The 21,652-nt window shown below is 39.2% G+C and overlaps 1 protein-coding gene across 1 annotated transcript in view; it reads right to left on the bottom strand.

Annotated features, from left to right (window-relative positions):
* The window catches only part of LOC136864164 (hemolymph lipopolysaccharide-binding protein), a 112,953-nt gene that overhangs the window by 31,197 nt on the left and 60,104 nt on the right, over window positions 1–21,652 (bottom strand). Inside the window, exon 3 of the mRNA XM_067140811.2 lies at window positions 19,460–19,595. Within this exon, the coding sequence (XP_066996912.2) occupies window positions 19,460–19,595 (136 nt within the window). The remainder of the gene's footprint in view (window positions 1–19,459; window positions 19,596–21,652) is intronic.

Here is a 21,652-nt window from a genome sequence, read left to right as displayed (position 1 = left end):
TGCTCGCTCATTGCAGATCAACATTTTTCTCTCGCGGGCATTATTTAGAGATTGATACCTTCAGCCACAAACACCATTTTATACCGAAACTTCCTGGTGTGAGTACTGTATTTACTATTGTGTGCTGTAATGGAGTTGACAGTTACTAATCAGGCAAATCACTGTGCACTTTACAAACGTTATATGTACAGAAAGAATAGGGACAGTCAACCTGTTAACGTCACCTGGGTGTGTCTGAAGGAGAAGAACAAGTGTAAAAGACGGCTGAGGACAAGAAGCGAAGAAATGCTTCATACCGTCGTTCATCAGTGTGGACCACCTGAAGAAGCGGCCTTCGCAGCGAAAAAGCAGGTTCAAGTGGGAAAGAAGAGAGCATGAGAAGAAGTGGCTCCATTATCACAGATTTACGTGCAGGAGTTGGGTGATCTGCATAACAGGGGCTACGACTTTGTCACTAACATGCCAGCTCAAGAAACTTTAAAAAGAACAATGTGTCGGCAACGAAATCATGCACGCGGTCTTCAAGTAAAGCCAGAAACAAGTGCTCAGATAATTCTTAATGAAGAGGCGTTAAGAATTAATAATGGCAGCCCGTTTCGTTTAGCTGACGACGGTATGGGTGAAAGAATTATAATGTTTAGTGCCGATAAAGGTAGAGAAAGTCTTAGGCATTATGCGCAGTTTTTTTATGGGGGGCACGTTCGAGAGTTGCAGCAAACATTTCTCCCAGATATACACCATTCACGCAGATCTTGGAGGCCGTAGTGATGAAAGCATCGTTTATCCAGTCGTCTTTGCGTTCCTGCCTAACAAAAAGAAAGAAATTTATATTAGTTTCTTTCACCTTATCTTGGAAGCGGTTCCCCAATGGTATCCTAAGAAAATCACTACTGACTTCGAAGCAGCTAGGATATCAGCCCTACGAGAAGTATACCCGTCAGCACAGTTAAGTGGGTGTTTTTTCACATGAAGCAATGTCTGTGGAGAAACGTACAGGAACTTGGCCTGGCGAGCAACTACAAGGAGAACGAAGATATACGTCTCCACATCCGAATATGCACTACACTGGCATTTTTGAAGCCAGATGACATCAGTGAGCGATGGTTGGTGATACATTCTCATGCTCCTTCTACAGAAACACTTACTTCCTTCTTCGACTACTTTGTACACGTATGGCTTGAAAACAGCGAGAAAGCAATCACTATGTGGAGCTGTTAAAAAACGCGACATCGAACAACAAATGCTGTAGAGGGATGGCATCACAAGATCAACTCTTTAGTTGGAAATCCACATCCTCGATTCAACGATTTGGTGGTTTGTTTAAAGAAGGAAGCAGAACTGTATATACCTGAAACTGGAGCTCAATCCTGAAAGTAAGGGGAGGAAAACGAAATATGTGAAGAAATATGACAGGATTGAAAGAACTGTTAAGAAGAAACTAGCGACATCAGGTCCTGCTAAAAGGCAATTTCTTGTATAGAAAATCTTGCGTAATCTTCTTGCTGCTTCAGGTATTCCTAATGTAAATAGATGTGTACAAAGGAACAAAATTATAACGATGCTTACCTGCAGCTGACAAAAATAATTGACGAAGCTTAGTTACAGCTGATTTTAAACACGCCAAAATGCTTTTAATACAATCATTATACCAGTCCAAAGCCTGGATAATGTGTGATGATAACCAGCATTTTAAAACAAAATTTACTGTCGACCAAATTATTGTATGTACTCGAGTTTGGAGGTTTTTACCCCCTGTGGGTGGGGAACACAGATGAAGAATACATCCACGGTATCCCCTGCCTGTCGTAAGAGGTGACTAAATGGGTCTCCGGGGGCTCACAACTTGGAAGCGTGTGTTGGATGGATCGAACCTGCCAAGATGGGGCCAGAAGACCAGCGCCTCAACTGTGTGAGCCACTGAGTCCGGCATTTCTAATTATTTCCCATGCTATTTTCTCCGAAAATATGTTAAAGTGACGTTAGACTACCATAAATAAATAAATAAATAAATAAATAAATAAATAAATAAATAAATAAATAAAAATAAATTTTAATTAACCGTGGATTAGCTTTAGTTTTTTAAATGAAGGACTGGTGCGGAAAAAACAGTGTCCTTTAGCATGGCCTACCCTTAATTATTCCACGATAAATAAATAGGAAAATTATTTTTTGAATTAGCCTCTGATGTCTGAATATAACAATTCACTTTGTGTTGCATTAGAGTTTAAATATAAAATATACGAGCTTGTATATCTGTGGGAATGTTTATATCGTGGTATCCACGGGACCTTTCCGTGATGGTGGTGATTACTGTTTTTGCGAGAAAGTAGAACGGTGCCACCATCCTCCCTTAAAACTAACCAGAAAGAAAGTCGAATAGATCCGACTCTATTTTAGGGAAAAAGAAGGGAAAAGCCACGAAAGACGTGAAAATTTAAGACTGCCTGGTCTTGGCAAACATCGTACCGTGGGTGTCGGAAGAGAACAAGAGTTGACCAAGAGAGGCCGGACAGGAAATAGAATAGAATAGAATAGAATAGAATAGAATAGAATAGAATCGAATAGAATAGAATAGAATAGAATAGAATAGAATATATTTATTTATTATGTACAGAATTGTGTGTTTCCAAAAACATGACATGACTTGTTCTTCTCCTTCAGACACCTCCAGGTGACGATTTCATTTGGACTCTCCCTATAATTTCAGTACATATAACCACTTGCTTTATTAGTAACTGTCAAATCCATTACAGCACACAGCAGTAAATAATTACATCAGGAAGTTTAGATATAAAATTGTGTTTGTGTCTGAAGGCATCAGTCACTAAATAATGCCCGCGATAGAAAAATGTTGATATGCAAGGAGCGAGCAGGAGATCAGGCAGGTTAGCGGGGATGTTCCGAGATTAAACTAATGAGACCCACCCCCTGCTGCAGTGACCGCAAATGTCCTGGGAAAACTGGGGAATTTCTGTGAGTGGGCGCAAGTTTATCTCACTGACCGCGAATGTCCGTGATTTTGTGATGACCGCAAATGTCCGGACACCCTTTAAAATGGGGATCCAACAGTTAAGGGAGACAACCCTAACAGAAAATATTGGTCCTCCAGGATTGCTGGGGGTTGGCGGGGGCTGAAAATCCAACCCCTTTAAAGGATTAGTTTCGAAATCCAGAGGAGAATTAGGCGGCCTTAGTAATTTACGACGATGTGGCAAAGATTTACTGGACTTGAGAACTGGATCGTGGAATATTTTAACGTTGTACCAGACTGTATCCCAACGAAATAAAACTAGAATAAAACCAGAGTAAATTAGAATTTCAATGGTGGTTCTTTTTCAGGATTCTAATACAAATAGTTTACTCGCTATCATAGTTTGAAAATTGTAAATAACGGCAGTTATCTGCTCCATGTATGGGCACAAACTTAAGAAAAAAGTGAAGAAACAAATTCTTTGGATTCCGAAGCAGAAGAAGAAGAAGAAAGACAATTGACCTTCAACTATTGTACTCAAAATGACGAACACCAGCGTCAATACAAGCTTCCGGTCTGCTACGTAAAGAATGATGCACTCGTTCTAGTATTACATCAAAACTTTCAGCGCAGGCAGCAGTAATACATCGTTTCTAACCATCTGGTGTAATCGGTATGTACTCGTAAACAGTGTCTTGTAGCTTTGCCCAGAAAAAGAAACTGAAGGGGTCAAATCTGGTGAATGGGTCGGCCAAGGTACAGGTCTCCTCCTAGTCTGCAGTGGAACGTCTTTTAACATCTGTGGAAGTTGGTCTGTTAGGAGGTTGAGATAACTCTTGGAATCTAGTGTCCTTTCTATGAAGAAAAGGCCTGCGAGCTCATGGTTCACTATTCCACACCACACATTTAAACTCCATGGACGCTAGCGTTCCACCTAACGAAGCCCATGGGTATTGCTTACGGACCGATAGTGCATGTTTTGGAGGTCTACTTCACCATGATACGTGATAAATCTGGCGGATCATGTCTTAATGCCCGGGTACAAATATTAACTCGATTCTCAAAATCATTTCCATGCAGCTCTGTAACGGTTCAAATCCCGTTACAAGATGATATCTGTATTTTTATTATTGTATGATTTTATCTGTATTTTATTATTATTATTATTATTATTATTATTATTATTATTATTATTATTATTATTATTATTATTATTATTATTATTATTATTATGTCAGTATTATTATTATGTTATCTGTGATATTGTACTATTATTGTAATTATCCGTTTTATTCAATTTTGCAATTGCCTGTTGCTTGCAAGATTGCACTTAGATGTATGCATATATACGTATGTGTAGTATAACACTCAATACCTGTACAGTGAGAATTGTTGTATATATCAGAGATTGGAAGTGACGTTGTTATATTGCTAGACCCCTGGCGATTCTGCCAAGTCATCGCCAAGCCATGGCTACGTCATTGTATTTATTTTGAATATGCGCGCACGGACTCGTCGCCGCGGGGCTATTTCACCACTGTACGTAATATCTGTCGCGTAGGTGGGAGTATGTCATTGTTATTTTTGGAGATTACGTAGCTGTGTCAACCAAAGTCTATATAAGGTGGGTGCACATTGTAGCGTCAGTCATTACTTATACGGATGCAGTACAGTGAAGTAGTCTACTAGATCAAGAGGCCTTAAGTGGTCAGCCAACCAGTGTGAACGAGAGATGGTGAAGACTCAGTGAGCCATTATTGGTCATTGAGAGAGTGAGACCAAATGGTTGGTCCGTCACTTAGTGGAAGACGTGGACGCAAGGCTTACCAAGGAGTCAGAGAGGGCAACCCTGGACCTACCAAGAGGTCATACCATATTGACTTACAAAGAAGTCAGATGATATGGAGAAGAAGCAGTCTCAAGGATGTATCACCACGTTAGGCGTGACACATCTACAGTAAACACCAGAGCAATGGATTACGTCGTAATTACACTCAAAGTGTTAAAGGTACAGTCAAGTGAATCAGTGAGGGAAATATTTCGTATAAATTGTTAAATGTCCGGTCAAGAAGAATTCAAATTCATGCCTAGTTTCTGTCAGTTGCAATGTCATAATTTCATATTCTCATCTGTTTTATCGCAACAAGACTCACTATTTTTTATATATTATTTAAAGAATATATATTGTTCTATCAAACGAATTCAGAGTTTCATTTCATTGACAGTAAAATATCTTAACCTCAAAATTAATGGGGAAACCGAACGCCAATCTCCTTTTCCCAGAACTTATATGGTATGTTGTCAAAAGTAAGCTTATTACCCCACACCCTAGAGATGGTCAAGAGTCTCATTCTATTATTGCTGTACTGAGTGACAGCTGGCGCCCTTCAAATAACGTATGTGTAAGTAAGCAGGTAACAAGTAAGTGTGAGTACAAGGTTCGACGAGTGTGTATTTTATTTAATGAATATTAATTTCCATAATTTTCATGTTAAACGCAGATATTCAGATTTTTCAAGATAAATCCAGTTTAATATGTTTGTAAATTTAGTCAGCGTCTCAAGAAACATGTCACAATGTGGCGCCCAACGTGGGGCTCGAATAAATTCAGAATTTGTTCTGAATGACAGCATATCATAGGTTCATTTTGGGAGGAGTGTGCGCATTTAAGCCAACGGAAATTATTACCGCTAAATGTCAGGACTATAATTTTGTGATATATATTTGTATTTTGGGGATATGTCAAGGGATTTGAAGAGGGAAATTAATTTGAGATCGCGTACTATCACTAGTGAACCAAAGATGGACAAGGAAGACAATAACAAGTCATGTGACGACGAGGTCATTGTTTCTGCGGACATCCAAGGTGAAATTCAGAGTAGGGAGCAGGTGAATACGATGGAAGCTTCTGAGATAATTCAGGAAAGTGCAGAAATTGAGAAGCACGTTGAAACTCAAAACGAAGTCCCAGGGAGTAGGGAACGACAACTTCTTATTTTGTTGTTGGCCAAAATAAACGAGCTGTGTGAAAAGTTGGATATTAGGAACGAAAATAGTAAGAAAGAGATAAGTGAGAAAACTGAACAAATGATTGGTAGTAGTAGTGAAAATAATAAGAAAGAGATGAAAGAATTAATTAGTTGTAATGAAAATTTTAATAAACATATTAACTCTGTGAGTAGCAAAATGGATCAATTAATTAGCAGCAATAACCAAAATTGTAATGTGATCATTAATAATATAGATACTAAGATATTAGAGATAAATAATCAAACATCTAAGTTAGAAAGTAAGTCAAATGAAAAGTGTGTTGACCTTAGGGAAGAAATGGAGTCGAGTCGGAGCGAGCTTCATACTCAAATTGAGCATGTCAAAGGAACTTGTACAGAGAATATCGTAGAATTAAGTGATAAAAGTTCTAGTAATCGGGAAGAAATTCATGAGGTAGTCGAGAAGAGATTGGACAGGATTTGCAATGCAGTTGGGGAAGAGATGGGGGAACAGATTAGTAGAAATGAACAAATTGAAAGCAAACTTGTGGAGGTCACTGAACTACGGAACGAACAGGAAACGCTATCACAGCAGGTGAGAAAGAGAGAGGAAGAATTGAAGGAAGAAGTGAGAATAGGGGAAGAGAATTCTGAGAGAGCAGCGGAAGAAGAAGAAGAAGAAGAAGAAGAAGAAGAAGAAGTTGTAAACTGCCAGGAAGTGATACGGCAGAAAGGTAGAGGTAAGACAGGTTTAGACGTGATAGTAGCGAGTGGTTTGTTCAGTAGGGATCGTGATTTAACCAAGTTTTCTGGAAAACAGTTTAATCCTATAGAGTTTGTAAAAGTAGTTGAGAAAAGATTTGATAGTAAGTTGAGGAATAATATTATTGAATGGGAATATGTGTTGGAGATTTTGTCTAATGTTTTTATCGGTGAAAGTAGAATATGGTTTCGAGTGTACTGGGATAATAGGTCCAATTTAGAAGAGATTAAAGTGTTCATTGATAGGCTTTGGGAGGAATGTGTGCTAGGGCGCGCGTGCGAGAGAGAGCGCATGATAGCTGGGGAAAGTAGTATAGTAGAGAGAAGGGGGAAAATGTTAGCCGTGTATCAGAGGAGAGGGGGTGATCATGATCCGCAGAGGACTAATAGTTGTGTTGATGGTGATAGTGGTCAGAAGAGTAATCGGAGAGAATCGGAAGATGGGAGGCGTATGTATTTGAGTTATGAGAGAGAAGGTCAGAAGAGTAATCGGAGAGAATCGGAAGATGGGAGGCGTATGTATTTGAGTTATGAGAGAGAAGGTAAGAGGAGTAATCAGAGAGAATCGGAAGATGGGAGGCGTATGTATTTAAGTTATGAGAGAGAGGATCAGAGGAGTAATCAGAGAGAATCGGAAGATGGGAGGCGTACGGGTGTGAGTTATCAGAGAGACTATGATAGTCTTAATATGAATGTTATTCAGGTGTCGTTGTCGAGCCCGAGTATTTCAGATTCACAGGGAATCGGGTAAATTAAGTGAACAGTCTGAAGGTAGTAGATGAACAGGTATGTAGTATAAGTAGTTATGTAGTGAAAGTAGATTTAAGTGTACAGTGTGATTGTGACCTAAGTAGTGTTAAGTGAGATATTTAAGTAGTGCCGTAGTCGTAGATCATACAGTAATTGATGGTAGCAGTAAGTTAGACGTAAGAAGTGTTCTGTTAAGTGATGTAAGTACTTGTAATGCCGAGAATATGACGTAAGTAGTGAGGTAGTAACTCCAATGATGGAAATTGTGATGTGAAGAAGGTACTATCAGATCTTATAACACCCGTTGGGTGAGTCAAAGTGAGTAAATAAATAAGATAGCGGTACCGATCATGAGTAAAGATAATTGTAAGTTTCAGCCATGCCTTGTTGTACCAAAACTTGTGTATTCAGTTGTTTTAGGAGCTGACTTGGTTGCAAATCATGGAAGTAGAGTAGACTTTGATTTAGGTAGTGTGTGTTTGTTCTATGAGGAAACTAGCAAAGAAGTACGTGTTAATTATGATGGTCTGAGGTAAGTGTGTTGGTGACGTGTGTTCTTTGAAATATATGAGAGGTAAGTGAAGTTGTTCCTAGTGAGAGGAAATGTGTTGAAGTGTGTCAGGTGTCTATAACGACCAGGATCTGAGGGATCGTCGGTATGAGGCAGTGACGTGAGGTAATTTGAGTGAATTACAGGAGTAATTGTGGTCGATGTTAGGTAAGCATCGAGATGTGTTTAGTGGTAAGTGAGGAAGAACACGTATATGAACATAAATTTGTAGTACATGACCATAGATCGTTTGTGGGAGGTAAGTACCCCAGTCAACTTAAAAATGCTAATGAAGTCTAAGAACAAATAAACATTATGCTGGATTACGGAATAATTGAACCATCTTGTAGCCATAGTATTGATTCTTTAATTATTGTTGCCAAGTAGGATGTGATTTGTTGAGATATGTAAGTTAATAAGGGCAAAATTGATTCAGTTTGAGTGACAGAGTGCTACTCGGAGTTCCATTTCATCATCTGCAGAGGCGGGAAGTATGTTGAAGTTATTATTTTGTATCAGGGGTATTTCACTATTGTGAACCGTATCGGGTAGTGTGCATATTCTTATAAAGATCCGGAAGGGGATATTGTCGGTATTTATAGTATAATCAATGTAAAGAAGTATTTCACGTGAGATTTGTTGAAATAAGAGTAAGATGATTAAATTTTGTAAGAAACTGGCAAAATAAAATTAACATACATGAATTAGCGTGTGAACCAAGTGTCGTATTGGTGCATTGGAAGAATAAGTGCTACATTGTCATGTTCTGTGTGACAAAACTGAGAACAGGACATTGGACAGTTATCTGCGATAACCATATGCGAGAAAAGTTCTCATATAAGTGATATTTCACAAAATATTTTGATATGTTAAAAAAAAAAAAGAAGAATGTAGTGTAATCATTTAAAATTATTTGTATGTGTTAAATTGAGTGCTGTACTCTTGTGATTTGTATGAGAGAAAAAGAGAATGGGACACTTAACAGTTATCTACGATGGCAATGTGCGAGAAGAATTCTCATACCTTTGATATTTTATAAAATGTATGGATGCTGAAAAAGAAAATTATTGTTGTATACTCATTTAAAGTGTTTATCTGTGTCAGTGTTATATATATAATTTTGTTCATAAATCAATCGATTCTTTGTTCTTCGATTTATTTATGAGGGAGGCGAATTGTAACGGTTCAAATCCCGTTACAAGATGATATCTGTATTTTTATTATTGTATGATTTTATCTGTATATTATTATTATTATTATTATTATTATTATTATTATTATTATTATTATGTCAGTATTATTATTATGTTATCTGTGATATTGTACTATTATTGTAATTATCCGTTTTATTCAATTTTGCAATTGCCTGTTGCTTGCAAGATTGCACTTAGATGTATGCATATATACGTATGTGTAGTATAACACTCAATACCTGTACAGTGAGAATTGTTGTATATATCAGAGATTGGAAGTGACGTTGTTATATTGCTAGACCCCTGGCGATTCTGCCAAGTCATCGCCAAGCCATGGCTACGTCATTGTATTTATTTTGAATATGCGCGCACGGACTCGTCGCCGCGGGGCTATTTCACCACTGTACGTAATATCTGTCGCGTAGGTGGGAGTATGTCATTGTTATTTTTGGAGATTACGTAGCTGTGTCAACCAAAGTCTATATAAGGTGGGTGCACATTGTAGCGTCAGTCATTACTTATACGGATGCAGTACAGTGAAGTAGTCTACTAGATCAAGAGGCCTTAAGTGGTCAGCCAACCAGTGTGAACGAGAGATGGTGAAGACTCAGTGAGCCATTATTGGTCATTGAGAGAGTGAGACCAAATGGTTGGTCCGTCACTTAGTGGAAGACGTGGACGCAAGGCTTACCAAGGAGTCAGAGAGGGCAACCCTGGACCTACCAAGAGGTCATACCATATTGACTTACAAAGAAGTCAGATGATATGGAGAAGAAGCAGTCTCAAGGATGTATCACCACGTTAGGCGTGACACATCTACAGTAAACACCAGAGCAATGGATTACGTCGTAATTACACTCAAAGTGTTAAAGGTACAGTCAAGTGAATCAGTGAGGGAAATATTTCGTATAAATTGTTAAATGTCCGGTCAAGAAGAATTCAAATTCATGCCTAGTTTCTGTCAGTTGCAATGTCATAATTTCATATTCTCATCTGTTTTATCGCAACAAGACTCACTATTTTTTTATATATTATTTAAAGAATATATATTGTTCTATCAAACGAATTCAGAGTTTCATTTCATTGACAGTAAAATATCTTAACCTCAAAATTAATGGGGAAACCGAACGCCAATCTCCTTTTCCCAGAACTTATATGGTATGTTGTCAAAAGTAAGCTTATTACCCCACACCCTAGAGATGGTCAAGAGTCTCATTCTATTATTGCTGTACTGAGTGACAGCTGGCGCCCTTCAAATAACGTATGTGTAAGTAAGCAGGTAACAAGTAAGTGTGAGTACAAGGTTCGACGAGTGTGTATTTTATTTAATGAATATTAATTTCCATAATTTTCATGTTAAACGCAGATATTCAGATTTTTCAAGATAAATCCAGTTTAATATGTTTGTAAATTTAGTCAGCGTCTCAAGAAACATGTCACAGCTCTTAATAGAGACAAGATGCGGGTGGAACTTAAAACAGTGGATAAGGCATAGTACACATGTCTGAATCATGCAACTTCCACATACGACTGCACGGGAACTAACGTACGCATCTACACCAACGTCAGTTAGAACATAAATATCACCCTATTCTCCAGTCACCCGATTTTTCTATTACGTTTTCTAGGTGTTTCACTTTGTTTCACGTAATTCGTAGAAGAAGTTCACAAATATTTGTCGAGATGAGTAACGTCTATTGTGATATAGTTCCGCGTACAGAGCATAAGAATGAAGAGCATAAGAACGAACTGCGTTCGTCCTTCATTCTAGAGCACCATTAACATGTCGGAGTTTTCAGAATTAGTAGATAGCACCTTCCACCACGTCTTACTTCTTAAACTATCACAAAGTAAATGATAACGAAGTCATAATGCAATCAGTGTACTGTAAATGAAACAAACATGATAAGATTATGACCTCGTAACTAAGCATTTGAATGGCGAATAGAACTGTCGGTATTTACAATTTTCGAACTGCGATAGTTCGTAAACTACTTGTACTAGAATTCTAAAAAATACACAACTGCATTCTAATTTACTCTAGTTCTATTTTGCTAATATCAGCACTTGAAAGAATGTAACTTACTAAAAATAAAACACATATTAACGAATATTACAATATGTGTATGGGTTACAATTATCAGCCCATTCTTACACTTCTTACTGTGAAACCGGCACATCAACAGCACTTTCTACTTCAGAAATATTTTGGGTGCAAGTTCTAAGTGATTTATCTTCTGTAGTATCTGCCCATGACCAGACAGTAAAATAACTTTCCGGGATATGAATGCCAAGATAAGCAACCTTCATAGCGAGTCAAATGACAGTGGGGCAAGGAATATAGTGGGAAGTAAGAGTCTTAGTCATAAAGGGCACAGAAAAAATTACGTGGAAATCTCCGTATGGAAATACTCTTAATCCAGTTGACCACAACTTGATAGATGCAAGGCACCTGTCCAACTTCACGCACATGAGAAGTTGACTGTTATCACTACCTTTTTATTGCAAAAGTTAGGGGCAGAATATGTAACGCAAGGAAAGCACGTGGATCCCAGGCAAGGATATTAACACTGCTAGACTAAAAGATCCACAAACTGTAATCAGCTACACTGATTTAATCAAAGAGTCACTAAAAGTCCTCCCTGATAGTAAGGGTATGGGTAAGATCTGGAAGAACCTCAAGGATGTCTTTGTTACCGCTGCAGATAATGCGTTAAGAGGAGCATGTGGGCAAAAATGCCATGGCCTGTTTCATGACGACTGTAAACATGTGACAAATTTAAAAAGTGAGTCATACAAGAGTACGTAGAAGAACCTTACCAGAAAAGCTGTGTACGAATATAGAGTGGCTAGCAGAGGAGAAACAGAGAGAGTATGAGAGAAGGGAACTCGTGGTGGTAGAGCATCTGAAAGGCTGCAGTGAAACAAAAGTGCTTTTCATCAGAAGTTAAATAAGAGGCGGTAGGATTTCGAACCATGAACAAATCTGTTTAGAGATAAAGATGGCGCAATTCTGTGCAGAGACGAAGCGATACTTCACAGGTGGTCTCACCATTTTAATGAACTACTGAATGGAAATATACCCGATAATCAAGGAAGGATAATCATCGCAGAAAATGCAGACAACCTGGGAACTGAAGTGCAAGTGATGCTACCAACCACTGATGAAGAATACCTTGCTATACAAACTTCAAGAAGAACAACAAAGCTCCAGGAATGACACTCATCTTGTCAGAACTTGTAAACCATGTAGGACCAGAGTATACTAAACTCCTTCGTAACCTAATGACAAAGATATTGATTCCTGAAGAGATACCCTATGAATGGAACTTGAGCATTATGCATACGTCCAATTGACAAGAAAAAGGTAATGCAATTACAGGATAATTAGTTTGCTTGCATTGCCTATAAAATATTTTCTAACATTATTCCCTTTGTTGATGTCATTAGAGACTATCAATGTGGATTCCGACAAGGAGGATCAACTGTCGATCAAGTTTTTACCATCCACCAAATATACTTGAAATGTGCTTCGAAATTGGTACTGATACAGATCACCTGTTCATTGACTTCCGTCGGCATATGACAGTATTAAGAGAGGTGATCTGCTTACGGCAAATACAGGACATACACATTCCTCAAAAACTGATTAGTAAAAGCCGCCATGGAAAATGCTCGGTCTCAAATTAAGATTCAAGATATGTTGTCAAACCCTGTAATAACAAGAATAAATGGAGTTAGACAAGAGATTTACTGGCTTGTATTCTATTCAATATTGCGTTACAGAAGGTGGTTCGAGATTCAAGCCTTATCATGAGAAGCACTGCCTTATATAAATCAGTCCAGATTTCGACGCATGCCGTTGATATTATATCATATCCATAACACCAAGAGCTATGAAGGAGGACTTTACTAACCTGAAAAAGGTAGCAAGAAATATGAATCTGCATATCAGTGAAGATAAGGCTATGTTTATGACTGTGACTAAGAAAAATGGTAAAATAAAGATCTTCATACATTGAAATAATCTCGTTCAAATTTGAAGTGGTACGTAGTTTTACCTAATTGGATCAGTACTCAAGTGTACAAATAATATTAGTGAGGAAATCAACTAAAGAATTATCTGCAAAAAATAGGTGTTTTACGGTCTTAGAAAAACTGAAGACTCGATTACTGTAAAGGAAAACAAAAATAATTATCTGCGATGTCTTAGCGAGATCTGTACAGACACAAGTTTCTGAAAGGTGACTTCCATCCAAATCTGATGAAATATAGTTTGGTATCTTCTAGAGAAGAATTGTGAAATGCATTTAGGCTAATATAAGAAAACGGAGTGTGAAGAAGACGATACAGCCATGAGATTCACACGCTATTTAATGAACCTAACATTGTTAGTGTCATCAAGATGAAGAGGCTAGAGTGGGCTGGTCAAGTACTACGTGCCAGCAACAACAGAGTAATTAGGGGGATATTTAAGACGACGTCAGGATCCCGAAAAGTTAGAAGACCGAAACTAAGTTGGAAGAAATGTGTACGTCAGGACATCGGGATCCTAGCAATTAAAAAATGGAGGAGCATGGCACACTTAAGAAAGAGTGGAGGAAACGTTTGAAAAAGGCGAAGGTCAACAAATGGCTACTGTTTGCTTTACGTCGCCCCGACATAGATAGGTCTTATGGCGACGACAGGATAGGAAAGGCCTAGGAATGGGAAGGAAGCGGCCGTGGCCTTAATTCAGGTACAGCCCCAGCATGTGCCTGGTGTGAAAATGGGAAACCACGGAAAACTATCTTCAGGGCTGCCGTCAGTGGGGTTCGAACCCACTATCTCCCGGATGCAAGCTCACAACTGTGCGCCCCTAACCGCACGACCAACTCGTCCGGTGGTCCATAAAGGGCTGTCGAGCTGATGGTGATGATTATGATGATTATGATAATGATAATGATGTTTCTTGGTGTGACGGGGGAGCATGCATTTTCGGCGATTGTTTACTGTACATTGAATTACTTCTCTCCTGGATTGTTTCCTAACTATGTCTTCCACTTGGTTACAGAGACATGTCCCTGTCCACAAAGAAAAAGCTAACATATACATGAAACACTGCAGACGTCTCGGACAAATTTCAGCCCGTACTAATTTATCGGGCACCCAAGAAAAAGTAATTTTCAGATACATAGTTTCTTCCTGACCGAAAGAAACCAACACGTTTGTCAATAAAATTAAGTTTATGAAGGAAGAAATTTCATTACCTATATCTATTTGGTATTGAAATGGAACCTGTTTTCAACCAAGGACCAACACACGCCTTTAGCAGTAACTAAGATATTTTCGGAACCATTCGGAGCGTGATCTCCTAAATTACCAGTTAATGAGAAGTAAAAGTGAAAATTTTGTAGGGCATCATAAAATAATGTACTGTATTTCAATCATTTGCATATAAGAACACGTGATTCCTATGGACATTTTTCGGGATGAGTAGCTCAAACGGTTAAGGCGCTAACTCCCTGAGCCCAAGTTGGTAGGTTCGATGCTGGCACAGTCCGGTGGTATTTGAAATGTTCACGTACGCCCCGTTTGGGTAGATTTATTGGCACTTAACAGAACTCCAGATTCCTGCATCTCGGCTTCTCCGAAAACCGGAAATGTAGTTAGTGGGACGTCAAAACCATAATACTATTATTACTGTGGACATTTTTGATGAATGGAAAGATTGAGAGGAAAATGGATGGATCATAGCTCAAGTTTGCAGGTTCGATGCTGGCTCAGTCTGGTGGTATTGGAAGGTGCTCAAATACGTCAGTCTCGTGTCGGTAGGTTTACCGGCACATTAAGGCGTTCCTGCCGGAATTCTGTATCGTGTGGAATAATCTCACGGAGTTTGGCAGTACGGTACCTGTAGAATAATTGCACCATGATCCCCCCTGCTGCAACCGTCGAGTTGAATGAAATGTTTTCAGTATTCAAGCGCGAAGTAATTATCTAAACTGTAGAATTAGTAAAGTAAGGAAAAATTAAATGGCGTATAGCTTTTTAGTGCCGGAAGTGTCCGAGGACAAGTTCGGCTCGCCAGGTGCAGGTCCTCTGATTTGACGCTCGTAGGCGGCCTTCGCGTCGTGATTAGAATGAAATGATGATGAAGACGACACATACATCCAGCCCCCGTGCCAGCGAAATTAACCAATGATGGTTAAAATTCCCGACCCTGCCGGGAATCGAACCCAGGATCCCTGTGACCAAAGGCCAGCACGCTTACCATTTAGCCATAGAGCCGGACAGTAAAGTAAGGAAATTGTTTCTAAAAAACTACCAAGCTTGTAGTTGATATCGGCAACAATACCACGGGACCTCTATTTTTATGTCGAATCGAAAACACGGGGAAATTAATTTCATTTCACAATCCGTTTTCATTATCGGAATAACGAGGAAATATTCTAAATTTTATAAAACAGTTTTTACTACAGAATAATCCGTTCGGTATTTTTATAGGCCTGCCGACAAAACAGTAACACTGGTATGTAGGATAGTAGGTTAACTTCTCGTGTATTCAACGTATCAGGATCGAGTCTCACGACGTAAAGTCAGCATTTAGCATTATCTAAATGCGACTAATTGGTGCCGGTAGATTTACTAACACTTGAAACACTTCTTCCAGGGCCACATTTCTGAACTCCTATAGAAATAGCGATCAACCAAACCAAACCAAACCCCATGGCACTACAGCCCTTGAAGGGCCTTGGCCTACCAAGCGACCGCTGCTCAGCACGAAGGCCTGCAGATTACGAGGTGCCGTGTGGTCAGCACGACGAATCCTCTCGGCCGTTATTCTTGGCTTTCTAGACCGGGGCCGCTATCTCACCGTCAGACAGCTCCTCAATTCTAATCGCGTAGGCTGAGTGGACCTCGAACCAGCCCTCAGGTCCAGGTAAAAATCCCTGACCTGGCCGGGAATCGAACCCGGGGCCTCCGGGTAAGAGGCAGGCACGCTACCCCTACACCACGGGGCCGGCATAGGGATCAACACTGTAACAATTTAAATAATTACTAGCTGAAGTCCGTCAATACATCACGATCAACGGGATAAATATTTATTTAACAATTTCCTTGTATACGACATTTCTTGTACTTACATTTTTTACTATTTTCTTCACGCCATACCGACACAGGTAGGGAGAGGAAATGGCTAAAAGTGGGAAGGAAGTGACCGTAGCCTTAATTAAAGTGCAACCCCAGAATTTTCCTGGTGTGAAAATGGGAAACCAAGTAAAACCATATTATGGGCTGCTGACTGTGGGGATCGAATCGACTATCTCGCGAATGCAAGCTGATAGCTACGTGATACGAACCACGCAGACATTTGCTCGATGCATTCTGTGTACAATTACCGTTTGGCACTATTGCAACTTTAAAATATTGTGCTATTGACATTGAAAAATGTAACTGGTCATGGCTAAACCTGGCAGAGGTAAATAGAGAGCACCACGTACCTTGAGGTTTATTGATCGTGTTACAAAATGTTAGGAAATTGATGCCACTCGACAGAAAACGGAAGAGTTTTATCGGATTTCGTTAAGTCAATTCAGGGATTATAGCTCTCTGTCCAGATTCATCTTCAATTCTTATTTCGAAATCTGAACAATTTCCGTGCATACTTCAAAGAATTAGGCCCCAATGTGGTTCCATTTAGGAGTCGTTGGGAAACGTTCCGATTTCTAAGGAACATAATTACGGCTTCAATTCTTAGAATAAGAATATATGTAGGCAAACCACTAATTCGAAGGAATTCAAGAATTATGCAGAAAAGTGAAGTAGCTAGCTTTAATCCTCAGTATTAAAGTATTAATTAGTTGACGCTGGTGTATGGTTTTGAACTACCAGGTAGTATAAGCCCATTTACTTTCAGTGGTCCATGGTGTGGGTTACTGTAGTCACGTCCTAGTATGTGAACCACGGGCAACGGCTGAGTGGCCTAGTAAGTGGTCCTGAGAGTCGGGACACCCGTTGCTACGGAATGAGAGTGGGCATCTGGGACATATTCTCAGTCATGGTCCTCCTTGTTCTCAGGCGGCTAGGACTATACAATCCACCGTGGTCCCTAACCCGTTAGAGGAGTGATCCTCACTTGGACTATATGTATATAGTGCAGCATCCTACTTCACAGAATTGACTGAGCTCCGACATTTTAAGCAAGCCTCCGATCTATGGGACTAACGGAGTCCGACTTCCATTCGACAGGCGAAGGACTCCTTGGAAATATAATGGCGAACGAGTTGCAGATAGAGGATTGTGGCGACATTTAGTAAATTCACAGCGACTTTCAGACTGAACGCTGAAAGGCATAACGGTATATAATGATGTTGTATGTATGAAGAATAGCAACTTTTGAGAAAAAGATGACATCTTTCGCAGAAGTGAACTTTTAGCTATAAATTTCAATCACGATATCATCATATGCCAAAATTCTGGTGATAGTTGAATAACATTTCATCCGTCACCATCTACACAAGTTTAGCCGCTGTTACCGATTTCTTGCAAAAAATCAGCGAATTGCTTTTTTGTGGTTTTGTCCACATATTTTTATATAAGTGGAGTGTTTAGAAGAAGGGTCAAAGAAGGGAGAATTTAAAACAATTATAAATAAATAACCGTTTGGCGATAAGCATGTGGCAAAGCAGGCAAAACCTTTGCGAAATCTCCCCTAAGAACAATAACTGTCCCACCGGAAGAAATGGAATGTCTTTACCTACGAAAAATTTTAGAAAGCGACTCAAATAAATTAGTAAGTGTCTATTTGCCACTAGGGCTTTTTCTCATATTGAGCCGTGCTAATCGAATATAGTCAGCTTCTTTTGAATTTAATTTTAAACCAGACACCGAAATCTCATTGGAACTTAGAGAAATTCAGAATGTAATGTTCTCTGTTCAGCAAAACAGCGGCTATTTCAGTCAACGAAGTACAGCTGACCAGGAAGACATCAGACTGCGCATATGTGCCTATCCCCATCCACCTCTCCTTATCGTACCACATGCTCAGCGTTCTTATGATTCAGTCGGCCCTCAGGCAATGGCGAGCGCATTTGCCAATCAGAATGCTCCATTTTTCTTTAATAATTTATACACTTATGCCAAAAATCCTAATACTTGTAACGGCACTCTTTAAATCTACAGGTCAAGAGCTATCATCGGAATGTTTTACGATATCAGTCGGTTCAGCCGTTCTCTCAAACTCGCAGATTCAAAAATCAGCCTAGCGTTTTATATATACGAAAATGTTTTTCATAATAGCGGGCTTTATTGCGTGAGCGCTGTCAGGTATAGAAAATTATTACTAAATATATAAATTATTGTCCAAGTTCGTGAAACACGGGCAACGGCTGAGTGGCCCCACAAGTTGTCCTGGAAATCGAGGTATCAGTTCGTATGGAATAGGAGAGGGCTCTGCGGACATACTCCGAAACATAGTCCTCGTTGTGATTAGACTATGAAACCCACCGTGATCCTTCAATCTTTAGAAGAGAAATACTCGCTGGGATTATGTAAGTGAGGCTGCACCCTACTTCACAGAAATATACCGGGCCGATGACCTCGATGTTAGGCCCCTTTAAACAACAAGCATCATCATCAGCAATAAATATACCGAGCATGCTCAGAATGTTTTAACAACCCGCACACCTATAGAAATATTGGAATCCCGCTTCCAAATTATTGGTTCGGGTCACTTTGGAGACATAATTACTATTTAAATCAAGAATGGTAATATGTTACGTAGTTTTATGTGACTGTTCATGCCTTAAGTATTTTGAAATTCTTACAAGCAATAGTTGGTATTTTAGGTGCTTCCAATTTGCTAATAAGTCAGTCGAGATACCACTCAGCCATTACGTCCAGTATTTAAACGAGTCATTTGATCTGATAACTGCAATACCGGGCGAGTTGGCCGTGCGGTTAGGGGCGCGCAGCTGTAAGCTTGCATCCGGGAGACAGTGGGTTCGAATCCCACTGTCGGCAGCCCTGAAGATGGTTCTCCGTGGTTTCCCATTTTCAAACCAGGCAAATGTTGGGGCTGTGCCTTAATTAAGGCTACAGCCGCTTCCTATCAATTCCTAGGCCGTTCCTATCCCATCGTCGCCATAAGACCTGTCTGTGTCGGTGCAACGTAAAGAAAATAGGAGAAGATAATCGCAAGTAAAACTATTGATGATCGTACGGTGAGAACTTTATGAAAATAAAACTACAAGTGTCTTACCTGTGATAACTGCTGAGAACGACTCCTTCACGCCACATCCTCTAGTCTGATGGTCAATGTCTATCTTCCAATTATCGGGGCCTAAAACGCCTTCCGAAGAAGACGTACAATATCCCTCCACATTCTCGAAAGTCACCTGCAATTGACGGCAACTCTTAGATGTCATAATTTCAATACCATTTATGTAAGCGCAGTTTGTCTTGCCTCAGGGGTGTAGTCGATTAGTCATTTTTCGTCTTATCGGGTTTGATCCCAAATGACGTTGATGGTATATGACGATGTCTAACTACAACTCCATGTTGATCGCTTCAAGCATATTACTGAACTTCAGTGTCACTTCAGCGTCTATTATAATTACTAAAGCATTGCAATTGTCAGGGCGTCAAACAAATAACAATAATTAGGAACTAGGAAATTGGGGAGTACAAGCGGGATAAAGTAAATTATTTGGAAATTGCTGTTATAATAAGTAAAACTTCTGGGTAACTTTAAAGCTTTCCAGTCTGTCAAAAACTCTAATACCTGTAAAAAATACACTCTCTTAAACAAATAATGACATGTTTCGTTTCGTCGTACAAGAACATCCTTAGATTCTATTAAATCACTGTAAACTATACGCATATATATATAAAATAAGAGTTTTGTCCGTACATTGCTCAGAATTTGAAAAGATTGGTATTCCTGTATCGGTCATGTCCACAGTAACAAGGAAATACAATTTTTACTTTTCCGTAATGTCTGTCTGTCTGTCTGTACACGCATCACTAGAAAACGGCTGAAGAGAACTCAGTAAAAATCGGAATGCAAAGTCGGAGAATAAATCGCTACAATCTAGGCCATAAATAATTTTATTCACGCTGATTGAAATGGTAGTTTAGGGGAAGGCCTAAAATTTAATTTTCAATTTTTTTTTTTTTTTTTTTGCTAGTTGCTTTTGCGTCGCACCGACACAGATAGGTCTTATGGCGACGATGGGACAGGGAAGGGCTAGGAGTGGGAGGGAAGCGGCCGTGGCCTTAATTAAGGTACAGCCCCGGCATTTGCCTGGTGTGAAAATGGGAAACCACGGAAAACCATCTTCATGGCTGCCGACAGTGGGGTTCGAACCTACTATCTCCCGAATACTGGATACCGGCCGCACTTAAGCGACTGCAGCCATCGAGCTCGGTAAAAAATATTTATATTATTAGTGGTTTTATCTTAATGAAAATTAGCAGAAAAGTTGGGGAATAAGTCGCTAAAATCTAGGCTATAAATAATATTGTTCACGCTGTGTGAAATGGTAGTTTAGGGGAAAGCTAAAATTTAATTCTTAAATATTTACGTTATTAGTGGTCAAATCTCATTGAAAATTTGTATGCAAAGTCGGAGAATGAACCACTAAAATCTAGGCTATATATAATTTTATTCACGCTCAGTGAAATGGTAGTTTAGGGGAAGACCTAAAATTTAATTCTCAAATATTTATATTATTAGTGGTCGTATAGATAAATACTACATAACGAAAGTTATATAGAATTAAATTTCCGACTAATTATGTATTCCACATTTTTACCGTACCGGCTTTGATAACACAGATATTCATGAATTTGTATTTTTGTTGCTAAGTCCATAACAACTCCGAGCCACGAGCAAATGGGTTAACAGAATTTAATGAAAATCGGTATATGGAGGCGGGGAATAAGAAACTAGTGTTTAAGCTATAAACAATTTTATTCAAACTGGATTAAAATGGAGTTTAGGGGAAGGCGCCTAAAATTTAATTTTTAAGTACCTATGTTATTGGTCCTATCGAAAAGTACTACATAACAAAAGTTACAGAGAATACTGTTTACGTTACGATCATGTGTATTTTATTCAGTTTTACCGTACCGACTATGATAGGAGTGGTATATCAGAGTCGGAAGAAAACTAAATGTGAAGGCCTACAATATCAAAAGCGCATAACATTTATGAACAATAACATTACATTGACTTTTGTTTGTGGCGGTGTTCTTTGTCTCTTATGCTGCCTCTCAACTCCGATAGATGGGATTACTGCTGCGTACCAAGTATAATAGCCTGACTGATTACTGGCGGAAAACAGCCGGGGATTTTGAAAACTTTCTTCTTTAGCATGCCATTCCTCTGGTTCATACATCTATATATATAAAAATTTAGAGTTTTGTCTGTACATTGCTGAGAATTTAAAAC

Source organism: Anabrus simplex, chromosome 2, assembly GCF_040414725.1.
Source record: "Anabrus simplex isolate iqAnaSimp1 chromosome 2, ASM4041472v1, whole genome shotgun sequence".
Classification (NCBI taxonomy): Eukaryota; Metazoa; Arthropoda; class Insecta; order Orthoptera; family Tettigoniidae; genus Anabrus; species Anabrus simplex.
Note: the sequence above shows the minus strand (reverse complement) of the source record. Positions and strands in the feature narration are given on the sequence as shown.